This window comes from Fistularia commersonii, chromosome 5 (genome assembly GCF_037954325.1).
Source record: "Fistularia commersonii isolate RoL2024-O1a breed Wild chromosome 5, RoL_Fcom_v1.0, whole genome shotgun sequence".
NCBI classification, from domain to species: domain Eukaryota; kingdom Metazoa; phylum Chordata; class Actinopteri; order Syngnathiformes; family Fistulariidae; genus Fistularia; species Fistularia commersonii.
The window spans coordinates 13,416,472-13,429,868 of record NC_141288.1 but is presented as its reverse complement, the minus strand read 5'-3'; the positions used below and the strand labels follow the sequence as shown (position 1 = coordinate 13,429,868).

Below are 13,397 nucleotides of genomic sequence, written 5' to 3'. Positions count from 1 at the left end.
TTTTGTAAAACATATTAACCCATATCTCATCTTTGTGAATGATACAATACTCAAATCTGCAACCAACAAAATATTGGATTCCAATCCGGGGATTTCATCATAGATAAGTAAACCTCGTAGTAATGTAATCTAGAATAAAACCCATCTCCATCATAATCCCACAAATTTATAGTGGCAAAAAAAAATAAAACAAAAAAAAATTGAAATGTCTGATTACGTTTTTGGACTAAAACACAGACATCTTTGGACATTTTTTCGAGCGAGACTTAATTTCCACATGGAGGACTTTTTTCCAGGGTCTAAGGATGCCAGCCTAAAATGTGTGTGTGTGTGTGTGTCGGGGTAGAGAGAGAGTGAGAGTTTGCCTAAATATAATCATTTCTAGCAAAGACTTATATTACATAGTACATACACACTATGGTGTATGCAGTTCTAAGAAGGGCTTTGCAGTAGAAAGAGATGGGATTATATGCTTGGAGGTCAGTGTAAACCAACAGAGATACACTGTGTTGCTGCCAGTGGGAGTATTTTAATTATCTTGCAGAGCAGACCAATCACTACCTGTCATATTGGTGGGTTTCAGTGTTAGACATGGGAAAATATACATAAGAATTTAATGATACAAGCAACTCCTGATAGGATGGGTAAGAACCACTTTTTATATTCCTTTCAGTGTAAATTCCAAACCCTCAAAAAAATTCACTTTAAAAGAGAAAGAGATAAAATGTAATATACAATTTACTAGACCCTTCTACTTCTCCCCACAGATCATATTTTGTTATACCCATCTAAACATGTCCGTTGTTGAGACTGAATCACACTGACTTGTAGTTATTCAAATAAATATGTCAGATGTTTTTGGTTAAAATGAATGCTGTATTCAATGAAAAACAGCAATGCATTTAATTACATCGCTGTTATTCTCATCATCAGTGATGTCTAAAAACTTAATGCTTATCTTGATGACCCATCTCTGCACTGAGTGCAATCAATGTGCAAATATGCATTTCTTTTTTTGTCAAACTAAAACTTAGAGATTCATTTGTCATTGTGAATACAGACAACACTCTCACTGATACCTTAAGACAGCTGAAGCAGTATTATTGACAAAAAACATGTGCTAGCGCTCAGAACGAATCGCTGGATTGGTTATTGGTTACATGTCAGAGTTACTCGTTCCTGCTTCCAAAAGCTGGTAATTCAGTTCCTGCTCAGTTTGACAACAAATCAAAAAGGAACCTCTGTGCCAATGTCCAATTAAATCTGGCTTTGGGAGTCAGAATTAGTCTAATATCTGTTATCAGTTTAATACCAGTGCATCCCAGCTCAGTAATCCTGGGGAGAACAAGATGCTAATTGATCAATCACTTCATTATAAAACTGTGTATGGCCTGCAGTGTAGCTTCTCTTCCCAGGACTATAGTAGGTATGTTGAAACTCATCTTGGCATACTTCCTGGTGTATATTACTATGGAACAGACCACCCCTGCTTTATATTTTAATATTTTATTCATGGTTTTACTCATTCGGTATGCAATGCATGCTGGAGTGTCTGTCGGTGTTTTGTAGGCAATTACTACAACTAAAATTATCCATAATATATTAAGTATGGCTTATATGAGGGTGGCATTGAATAGGGTTTTTTTAACCCCCCAAAAGGTAACACGAGCTATCTTTGTGATGTTGAGTCTCTATAATGTCATTGTCACTTGCAATTCGATGAGAATAGAATATCCAATATTGTGAGTCTCTGGTCTGTCCAGTACTGTTGTAGCAGTTTTAAAAAGAATGAAGTGTAATAGAATATGGGGCAAGAACCATTGATTTGTGTAGAAGCAGAAATCTGTAGTTTGTTCCTCTCTCACACTTTCACGCAATCACACAACCGGCAAACATCAATTATCCTATCGAGCAGCAAAATGATCAATGCCATGCAGGCAACTGTTGTGTCACTCCATCAAACACCATGCACAATCAGCCCCGTGATTTACAGCTCTGCAGCCACTCACAGTTGAAAATCTGTGAAAGCAATCATTCATGAATGATTCAAAATAACACAAGTCTGGCACTAAAAGACAAAAAGCTATCACACCCTTGTTTGGTCTATGGGTGATAGGGAGTGACTTGTGCTGTTTAGTGAACATAGCTTTTAACTTTTCTAAGCATTTACTGTTTAGATGGCTTAGTGGCCATCTGACCCGCCATAATACATGAGCTAAACATGCAAACCAGGACGGTTTTTGTTCTTTGCCAAAAACAATGAGAGGAAGGTAACAATGGCAAAGATGGCAATGAGCATAATGTCATGAATTAAAAGTGAATTGGGCTGCGTTCACTGACAGCTTTGATGGACTGTTTATCTGAATTTTGCACTGTTACCTGGATGACAGACATTGCATTTTCCTCGCTATTTGTTAGTAAATATTGAAAATTCACTTTCCATGGCATCCGTCCATGGCATTTGGCCCCTTAACTTTAAGCCCAGTTTAAAGAACATTATCTATTGTCAGGATTCCATTTTCTCTTGGAGTGTATTCAAGGACTTTTCTCAAGAATTTTTCAGGGACATCCACAGAAAAAAAGGAGCCATTGTGATGGTACATGATCATAGACACTATTTTTTAAATCAGACTGTAGCTGTTCATTAGTTCTTCATGAGGTATTATTTTATTTCATCTATTAATCTTTTACATATGTTACATATTTAATTTCACAGTGTCCAAAGACAAAATAAAGGTCTTAAAATGACCTTAAATTTGACTATTGAGAAGAATAACCATTTGAGTACTTCAGCATCTTGAAATCCTGTGTTACCATTTGAGTGATAAAAATCCATATCTTTGCAAGAGTAATGTTAGATTTCATTTAAAATTATGTTTTTTTTACCATATACACAGCATTTTCAAGGACACATTTAATACTTTGTGAGGTTTCAAGGATATGTGAGAATCCTGATTTTGTTGTTGAACTACGATAAGTTATACTGAGATTTACGGGGGATAATTTCCCCACCTTTACTGAGAGAAATGTGGAGACGCTTCCACAGTTATTTACAGTTTCTATTCACCCCAAGTTACACAGCCTTCCAGCGCTTGATGGCAGCTTTGTGTCGCCATATTGTTACTGTGAAAATATTGGCTGGACTGAAACCGTAAAATACAGTCAGACTCTTCCCTTCCCTGCTAAACAACATATGGAATTAGAGTCAGCAGGTGTTATAACAACTGAGAAATCAGATGAATTGAGGGACTCATGCTGTTGAAAAGCATATGGCCAGGCTACAAAATCCCTCCTGAAGACTGAAACCTGGTAACTGTTACCCTGTTTCCATCTTCACTGGGACCCATTTCAAAGCAGAGGACATGTCACTAGACAGCAACGCATTAGGCTAAATCAAACTTCACTTTAAAACGCCTCCTTTTCAATGGGTGCCCCCTAGCAGAACCCCAATCAGGCTTCATAGTAATTGGCACATTTAAATTGATTCAGAACAGAAGCTGTAGAGGCATCTTTCGTATCAACAGCTGAGTTGGACTCAACTCATCATAACTGTGTCATCGGCATGGATTCCTTAATCTTTCTTTCAAATTCTGAAAGAAAATTGCTATTCCAGCATGTGTCCTTAAACAGAATTTCATAGTGCAATAAAATGTACGCCCAATAAAAGTTTAAAATGAATGTGGGTCGTCGAATGACATTTGTTAAAGACGATAAACTATAGTAAATACAGAGAAAGCCAACAGATTCAGATGCTGAGTTACATTTCGAGTGTTTATCTAGAGCTGTTTATCTGGAGCTGTTTTGTGTTGACACTGGGATTTTTATTAATTTAATAATGACCCAAATAGAAATAATTACAAATGTATTACTCCGTAACTTCAGTCTGCTGAATAATGCTGTTTGATAGGAATCAGATGACCGAATTTCACGGAATCAATTTGAAACACAATGCTCATCTCGGACATATAATACATGTTCATTTTTGTCAGACATACGAATTCAGATTAAAAAGCAGAACTGTGAGTTGCTCATTCTATCAGTCATGCATTATCCATAAGACTTATCCCTCAATCAGGATCGGGGGGGAGGGGGAGGCAGAGTCTGTCCCAGCTGTCAATGTGTGACAGGCAGGGTTCACCCGGGCCAGGTCACCAGTCAATTGCCACATATAGACATACAAAAATCAACTCACTCATTCACAAGTCTGGGTAATTTAGGGACTCGAACTAACCTACTGCAAAGACTGTGGGAAGAAACTGGACAACCCGCAGGGAACCCACACAGACACAGGGAGAATATGCAAACTCAAAGACAGGTTCCCTGTCGGATTACAGTACATGTCCTGTCTTTGCAGGTGATCAGTTAATCATTATCAACATAAGTTTGATGCTTACAACACCAGATGGATCAGTCAACTCAATGAGAGCTGGCATATTCAAAGGAACGCTCACAAGCAAAACAGTTTGCTCAAGGGAGGCAACAGTAAAAGCAGCCTGCAGGAGCCCAGCTGGCCACAAATCTTAATTTACTTATATTTGGTTGAATGTAGTCTGCGATGTCAATGAACCACATATCAGTACCAGGATAACAGCTGTTTCACATTGAATACTTTGTCGCTTTTAAATTGTGTTGGTGATTCACCAAATCCAACTCTTCAAAATATGAGTTCATCAACATCTGCGTTGTCCTCTTAAAAGTTAAAGTTACTTTATTAGTTACATGTCTGACTAATGCAGCCTCAGGGCGGTACGGGCCAGTGTCTCCCTGAGCCAGTTCCAAGCCTGGATAAACGCAGAGGGTCGCATCAGGAAGGGCATCCGGCGTAAAACTTTTGACAAAACCAAACATGCGAATCAAACCCAATAATCAGATCATACCGGATCCGTCCCGGCCCGGGTTAAAGGTGAACACCATTGGTTATGATGACCTACAGGCTACCAATAGAAACGGGGCTACTGTAGGTCAAAGGAGGAGAGGAGGAAGGTGTGTTTGGAAGCAGAGCGAGGAGGAAAGGCAAGCGTCTGGGACTGAGAGTAGGGACTTTGAATATCAGGACCATGACAGGAAAAGGTAGAGAGTTGGTCGCCATAATGCAGAGAAGGGAGGTGGATATACTGTGGGTCCAGGAGACCAGGTGAAAAGGTAGTAAGGCTAGATGCTTAGGAGCAGGCTTTAAGCTGTACTATCATGGTACTGACAGGAAGACAAATTGAGTAAGAGTTCTCTTGAAGAAGGAGTTTGTTAGGAATGTTCTTGAGGTGAAAAGAATGTCAGATAGACTTAGGAGTCTGAAACTGGAAATTGAAGGTGTGATGTCAATGTTGTTATTGGCGATGCCCTGCAGGTGGATCGTGAGTTTGAGAAGAAGGAGAAGTTCTGGAATAAACTAAATGAAGTGAGATCCCCAGAGTTGAGAGAGTGGTGATTGGTGCAGACTTCAATGGGCATGTTGGTGCAGGCAATAGAGGGGATAAAGAAGTGATGGGCAGATTTGGTATACAGGATAGCAATGCAGAGGGACATATGGTGGTAGATTTTGCAAAAAGTATGGAAATGGCTGTAGTGAACACTTTGTTCCAGAAAAGACAGGAACATCTGGTAACTTACAAGTGCGATGAGCCATACAATGAAGTTACAATGATGAAAAGATAGGAGGCAGAGATAAAGACTCACTCTTTTGGAGTGACAAGGATGGATAGAATCAGGAATGAGTGTCAGAGGAACAGCACATGTTAGATTTTTGTCTGTTTTTGAGAGGTCAGAGAAGCAAAACTGAGATGGTTTGGTCATGTACAGAGGAGGGATAGTAAATATATTGGTGGACGGATGCTGGAATTGGACCTGCCAGGCAGGAGGTCTTGAGTAAGACCAAAGACAAGATTTATTGATGTAGTGAGAGAGGAGGAAACAGAGAATAGGGTTAGAGGGAGAAGGTTGATTCGCCGTGGCAACCCAGAAGGGAAAATCCGAAGGAGAAGCAGAAGATTAGTCAGATGTCTGACTAATAGTCAGGACTATTGTTTTAACTCTTTTGGGTCAAATTTACAGGTGAAGGAAAGTGAAGTAAAGGCGTAAAGTTAATGTTAGCAGTGGTAATGAAGGAATCAATATTTTGATCAAAAAGAAACTAATTTCATCATGCTGCATTCCAAGCAAGCGCCAGAGCTACTTCTAAAAGCGTCATCTGTGACAACAGCTGGACAGAAATATCAAGTGGAGCAGAGGGAGCAGGGATGAGAGATGGAGACGAGTTTAGTTCTGATGACTTGTGACGTCGCTAGCACTGAGCTCATCACAGTGGTTATGGCCTCAGTGCCTTGTGAGTACATTCAGCTCTAATTTATCATGGTAGTGTTGGATGCAGTTTCAGTCATTCAAACATAAAGTGGATCACTTGCAGGTCCAGGACTGGCAGGTTACAGATCTCAGGTCATTAATAACAGATGGCCCAGTTCAATTTCAGGTAGTGATCCTCTGAGTGACTCAGAGCTCAGGTTCAATTTTCCCCAATTCTCTTTCAGGGCTAGCCCTAATCAACCCACAGGAAGTTTTATCATATTTTAATTTCAGTCCTGATGGTTTTCAGTGACAGGTTTAAATTTACATATGGACTGAGATTGGATTAGACACGATGATTATTTATAAGGAGCCGAGTGACATTCAGGCACTGGATTTTTTGTCTTTAAAAAAAAAAGTTAGATGAATCTCTTCATGACTACAGTGTCTCACATGTGTGTTGGAACAAGGTGAGCTAGAGAACAAGGAAGGAAACTGTTTGTTTGCGATTCTGTTTTAATAGTATCTTGGCATATTGTGGAACAGATGGTGGAAAGAGACTCGGCAGGATTCCCTTTCCCCATAGGGTACATTCTCTCTCTAGCTAAACTACAGAAAACATGATCATTATCTGAAAGGAACTGAACTGGCTTTCACTAAATACATGTAAACTTTAATACATGGTAACCACAGGGAAAGTTTGACAGAGCAAAAGCGTATCTGGGAAGAGGATCTTGACATGAGACAAGCAGAAACCACTTCAAATATACCAGGAAATTATTGCACCCAACCTAGGAGTCAGAGATGGTAGTGACAGCAAGTGGCGGAAGGTGTTAAAAGCTGGTGGCGTTTGTGTCATCTTATTTTTCTGGCACATGACTAGTGGCTACAGCCCTGCTAGGATTTGAACCAAACGACCAAAAGTGAAAGACAATTAAGGGATGACAGCACCCTCTCATCTGTTCTTTTACCATATTTGTCATTCTGCACCAAGTTATGCAAAGAGTCTCATGCACTTAGCCCCAGGTAATCTGACCAGTAACTCAAAAAACAGAGACACGACAGTCATCGTCTGGACCAACATATATATATATATATATATATATATATATATATATATATATATATATATAAATAGATCTGATCCCACATTGGCTGAGATTTGATGTTATACATTTAGCTGAAAAAGGGTTTGTCTGAACATTACAATGAATAATGTAAATTTGAAAGGCACTAAGAAAAGAATAGATTAAGCCAAAGCTGAAATAACTCAATTACTCAACATCCAATTCTGTATGACTATATCTTACACAAAAGGATCTCTGTGATTCCAAGATGTTCGGTCAATTTGAACAAAGGACATGTTGAGAACAGGACTGAACTATCAACGACAGTCACCATTTTGTAGCCATGGAAACACAAAAGAAAACACAGAAATACATGGCCCAAAAATCTGTGTTTTGAGACTGCAGTAATAAATAACTCCAAAATTAGGAAGATGAAACATAAAAATCTGAATAAAACCAAAATAGCCTCTGCAAGAATTATAAAAAAAAAAAAAAAAAAATCTTGAGAATTCAAACTAACAGGGAAAGGTGCTTCTTATCACAGTGATCATGCTTTTTCTAAATGTGTATTGTGTATCTGACATGGTTTTCAATGCCTATGATAATATTCATTTCACTCCAGATCCTCCTGCTTGTGGACTATGGTGAGATTTATTTATTTATTTTACTCCTAATTTTGAAATCATATTTGATGCTAATACTGGCTTGTTTTAATTGTGGGCTACATGACCGCAGGGAGGCAGAGGGGATCGATTCTTTGGTGAGATAGATTGACTTTCCATGAGCAACACTGGAGCAAAACACAAGCACAAACAAAACACGGCACCTACCCAGTGTGATACGGAGAGCTCTCTCTCCTACAAAACTGAAGCCAGGGAGGGGATCACCAACACAGACGGGGGCTCCTGCTTGATGTTTGGGCGATTTGCCACCCTCAGGTTGACCGGATTTAATAATACATATGCCGCCTCTGCCAGATAGATGAGCATGTACTTCCGCCAGATTGCCACACTTGTTTATGAAGATGAGACAATTAGTATGGTGCCAGTGTTTGGCTCTCACTTAAGATCAGGTCCAAAGAGGGTCACCAAATTCCAGACAGGGAGAGTTGGAGAAGCAAAAGGGGGGTGGGCGTCACACTGCTGTGGATTTTCAGGATTCAATTTGTGAAATGTTGCATGCATGCTAACATAACTCACAGGATGGCAACCCCCTCCCCCCCTTTCTTTTTTCCACACACACACAACTTAAGGCGATGAGAAACACGACTTTATCTTCCCTCCCGATCAGCACACTCACCGAGCACATCAATTCTGTCCCGTGAACACTGTAAGTGTTTCTACATAAGAACATAAAGACTCCATCACAAACTCCCCTGAACAAGTGTTAAAGAGGCCGGCTTATCTGGAATAGATGTTTCAGTTTTCTTTTGTGCAACAGTCTGATCACATGTTCCAAATAGGCATCTCCTGATTGGAGGATTGACTCTCGCGCACCTGGAAGTCATCGGCACGACGGGGCTGCAGCAGGTGTGCTGCCCGCTTCCATCTTCAATGGTTTATTAGTTTTGATTTTTTTTTGTTGTTATTGTTAAAAAATAGTATCTAAAGGCTACGCGCTACACTTTTATGTTTGGAGGGTTCTCAATATTAGTTGGTAGCTTCTCTTCTTCCAGAAACATCAAAAACCGCTGGACGAAAACTCCCCAAAAAACTCTAAATATCTCAGCAAGGGCCGTTGAGAGCTGGTCATGACATTCTGTAATTCTCAGCTGGCTTTCCCCTTAAAAATGTTTCAACAGCCACTGAACTTTTTCAATAACTGACAATTTTTGTTCGTTCAAAGCTATTCAAAGGGATTTACTTAATATAGTAATGGCATAATTTCAATCATTCATAATATTAATTTTTAATATGCAAAATAAATGCAAAATAACTTCACACTGATGGATTTTGAGTGGGTTAAAAGCCCATCATGTTCCAGGTGATATTGGATAAGAGGCATGAACTTACAGGGTCTTTGAGAACATGTTGATTTTCAGATTTCTTGTGAGCTCCTGGGTTACAAATGTTTACTAAATTAATGAGCTAATAAGTAAATTCAAACCATTTGTGCTTGAAATTTACATATAAGATGCAACTTTATACGACAATCTAGTTCAACAATGTTGTGAAGAACTAACGTGCCTGCAGTGCAACACTGATTTGCTAGTGATGAGAGTAGAAACAATTGAATTATTGGTGCTTGAGTTCAGGACAAGGGCTTCTGAGTGATTTAATGAGCATTAGAATTATAACTGAAGTGGCCCTCACGATCAGCAAATCTCCACAGCGTGGAAGACCTCTAGATCCGCTCTTCATCTAACCGCTGTATAAAGAAAGCAACATCTGAGAGAATGGACTTCATCTGTTCCTTGTCTGTGTTTGAAAGTTAGAAAATGAGGACACAGAAATTCATGTGTGATTTCATTCTTTACTCCTGACCCATTCAGAGTTAGGGTATCATGGGATATCTGTACATTGACATCTAAGGATGTTATTCATGTGCCAGTAAATTACATTTGTTTTTATGACATAATTTAAGCCTATATTTACACTGAAATATATTCACTTTTTATTCCTATCATTACTATTATCGTTATTATGAACGTAAATGGGATGGTTACCATAGCTGCTTGAGCCTTTCCATCCCTTCTGATCTCATACTGAATGTACTGGACAAAAATGCCATATTTCAATCAGCATCAGATATGAGGTAAAAATGTAAATAACACGATACAAACAGGGCTACAGTGGGCTGCTGAGATTAAATGTCGCGATGATCTTGCAGGGATATTCAGAACCAAGAACCTGCTGTGATTTCAAATGAACAAGGATGTATGGTCACTTCTATTTTCTCCGAAATTCTCATTTTGATCAGTAGATCACTAACATTTAAAGTCTATGATCACACTGGAGCAACAGGCAATGATCCTTATTTACATTATTGGTCCTCTAATCGTGACCTCTTTGCACATAAGTTTTAATACTGAGTATAAATGGCAGAATTTCACTTTTGAGCGAACAAAGGAGAATTATTACTTCTAGTTTTTAGAAATGAACATATATCTGTTGTTTTATTTGACTACACAGTGCAGGTAACATTTATTCGCGTTAACATTGAAGATTGAACAGTGATATCCTCAGACAATTCTTTGTCAACAGTTGTTCCTGATTATTGATTACAATAAAAGTATGGATATAATCCTAAACTTGCGCAGCTGCACAGATGAATATCATTTGTATTCTGGACGTAACAACTACTTCATACCAGACAGTTGGGGCTGCAGGTTGGCGGCTGCAGCTTCATTCATTCTTCAACATGTGTCTGCAAAGATATGCCAAGACAAATCCCCTGCGTGCTCTGCGGATGAGACTCACGCAAAGGCTTCTACTCTGTGCGACACAATCACATCCCAAAAAACCGGGAGAGCAATTTTGGGGCACACTGCATCCCAAATGCGCGTGTACGCATGTTATAAACGCCGACTCAACTGTACAGAAAATATATAAATTAAATAAAAAGCAGGCGTTCGGTCTGTTAAAACCATGACGATGGATGCATTTCCTTACCAATCTGGCTGAAGAGGAGCAGCAGACAGAACATCTCGGACCCGGGGACGGTCGTCTCCATGGTCTCGGCGAGAAGACTCAACGAGAAGATGCGGAACGCGGGATCGCGCGGGGACGGACGTGCGTAAAGATGCGCCTAGCAGGTCATCGGCGCTCCGCTGCCGCCCCCTGGCTCAACTCGGCTTGGCTGAGCTGGCTTTGGTTCGCGGGGCGCAGACTGACTGGGCTGCGAACATGCATCTCATGTGAAAGCCGGCTGAGCGCGCCCCCAATGGAAATGACGGTCATACTCTGCGGGTTTTTACTCCCGGGAGCTGGCGTGCGTGTACGCATGGAGAGGACAGAGTTCCCGACTTTATTTTATTTTATTTTATTTTATTTTATTTTATTTTATTTTATTTTATTTTATTTTATTTTATTTTATAATCATTGCAGAAAGATGGAGCTCAAAAGTTAAAAAGCTGAATTTATAATCATATATGTGGGGAGGGGAAACCCTGTTGGCAGATTTATGCGATATGTTAGTATTGAAGAGAATGTATATACACCCAATACTGACTTCTGAAATGGTCCAAGTATGTTTGGAGACTTGATAGTTAGTGATCACCTTTTATAACTGCTTGCTGTTTTCTTAGTGGCTGTTTACCAAGTCATTGTTTAGTGATTTCTTGCAGTGAATTGGGTGATTCATTGATCATTTTTGGAAAAGAACTATATTGATTTTGAGATCATGATTTGGGCTTTTTCATGTAAGATTACAGAAAATGTATTGTGGGTTTAAAGATTTCCATGAAATGTCCTGTTCATTTTTAGGTGATGTCTTGATTACACAGTGTTTTTTCGGATTTTTTTAAAAGGCAAGTTGTTGTCAATTTGTCAGTCTATCATTAATGCCATTTCATATGATGTTAGAAACAACTCAAAACAATTTACTTATGAGAAAATCAAAACAGAATAGTACAATTTTGTATCACCATTTCTAAAATAAAAAGATACGCAATATGAATATCGTCATCAATGAAAAGCAATTTACAATTCTTGATTCTTCAGTGAATCTTTAGTTTGTTTCAGGCACTTCATGCACACATAGAATTAGACAGCGGTAATACAAAATGACATAGTGAGGTCTATTCAAGTGAAGTTGGGGTCTTCACATTGCACTCACGCGCACACACGTACACACACAAGATGTTCTGTAATACTGTGAAGATTCTTCATGAGCAGGTACACTTGAGGAACTTGGACCAATTTTCAAAGAAAGCACTCTTCCCGTGTTTTGTTGTGGTATTTTGTGTGGAGAAAAGAAGAGCTGAAGTGAAGCAGCATCACACTGCCAGACTGGAATGTCCAACTGTGCCAGGAATGCCCCACTGTGGTATCAGTGTTTGTAATGAGGGTAAGATTTGGCAGTGGTCGAACCATAAGATTCCCATTGTATAGAGTGTGTGCGAGTGTGTTCATGTGCCAAACAGTGAGTTTGAGAGTGTAGTTCACAAGGAACAGCCTCCAATAGTAGTGACAGTGTGGGGTCTTATAATTGTTTGTGTGAGACAGGCTTCACTCTCAACATAACATGCTGCTCTTGTTACTCTCTGTGCATGAATTAGCATAAATTAAGACAGATAATCCTCTCCAATTCAGGCGGGAGCCTTGTCTCACTTGTTGGACCAACATTGTTTTTTGCACTATCCTTTCTGGCTCTTCCGGGATGCGGGCCTGTGTGTGTGTGGGAAAAATAGTTTGGCTTGTCAGAAAGTAATATGTTGCTTTTAGCATTAGAGTGATTAAACGAAGCGAATAGGGCAGAATAAATGCTCTTATATAATAATGCACACACACACACACACACATACACACACACACACACACACACACACACACACACACACACACACTCATACAGATAGACACACATGTTCATACAGCATGTCTTCAGCTAAAGCCAACTGATACAAGTTAAGCCAAACACCATCCTAACTAGTCACGCATGTGCAGATGCAAAGACACCTCCTGTCACTTCCTGCAAAACATCCACAGCTTGGTCAGATTCATTGCCCGAGGAAAGCAGATTCTGTTTTTGCTCCACACAGGCACCCATGAATTTCAGATTTCAGATTATGTGTTTGGTCTCCTTCTCCTCTCCCCTCGCTGAACATCAATCAAAAACAAATTTGTGTGAACTTTTCTTACATATGAAAACACTGTGATGCTGCTGAGATTATTTTTTGGTTATGGCAGGGCTGTGCAATGTAGACACAATTAGAATTATGACATTCAGAAGACTTTATTTCTCTTTTAATACATACAGATACACCTGTTGTTATAAATGATTTAAAAATGAGGGGTCAGGAAAATGTCTCAGAATTAAGAGCTTTATTAATATATAATTATTCAAACTATTTGATTAAATGTAAGATGAATGATGTAGTCTATGATTTCTTTT

At 39.3% G+C, this 13,397-nt stretch overlaps 1 protein-coding gene across 2 annotated transcripts in view; it reads right to left on the bottom strand.

Moving 5' to 3' along the window:
* ptprz1b (protein tyrosine phosphatase receptor type Z1b) overlaps positions 1 to 11,156 on the bottom strand; it is a 76,919-nt gene extending 65,763 nt beyond the window's left edge. For both annotated transcript variants that reach the window (XM_086146907.1, XM_086146908.1), the window contains exon 1: positions 10,955 to 11,156. In XM_086146907.1, the coding sequence (XP_086003033.1) occupies positions 10,955 to 11,015 (61 nt within the window). In that variant the 5' untranslated portion in view covers positions 11,016 to 11,156. The remainder of the gene's footprint in view (positions 1 to 10,954) is intronic.
* Positions 11,157 to 13,397: the final 2,241 nt, after the last annotated feature.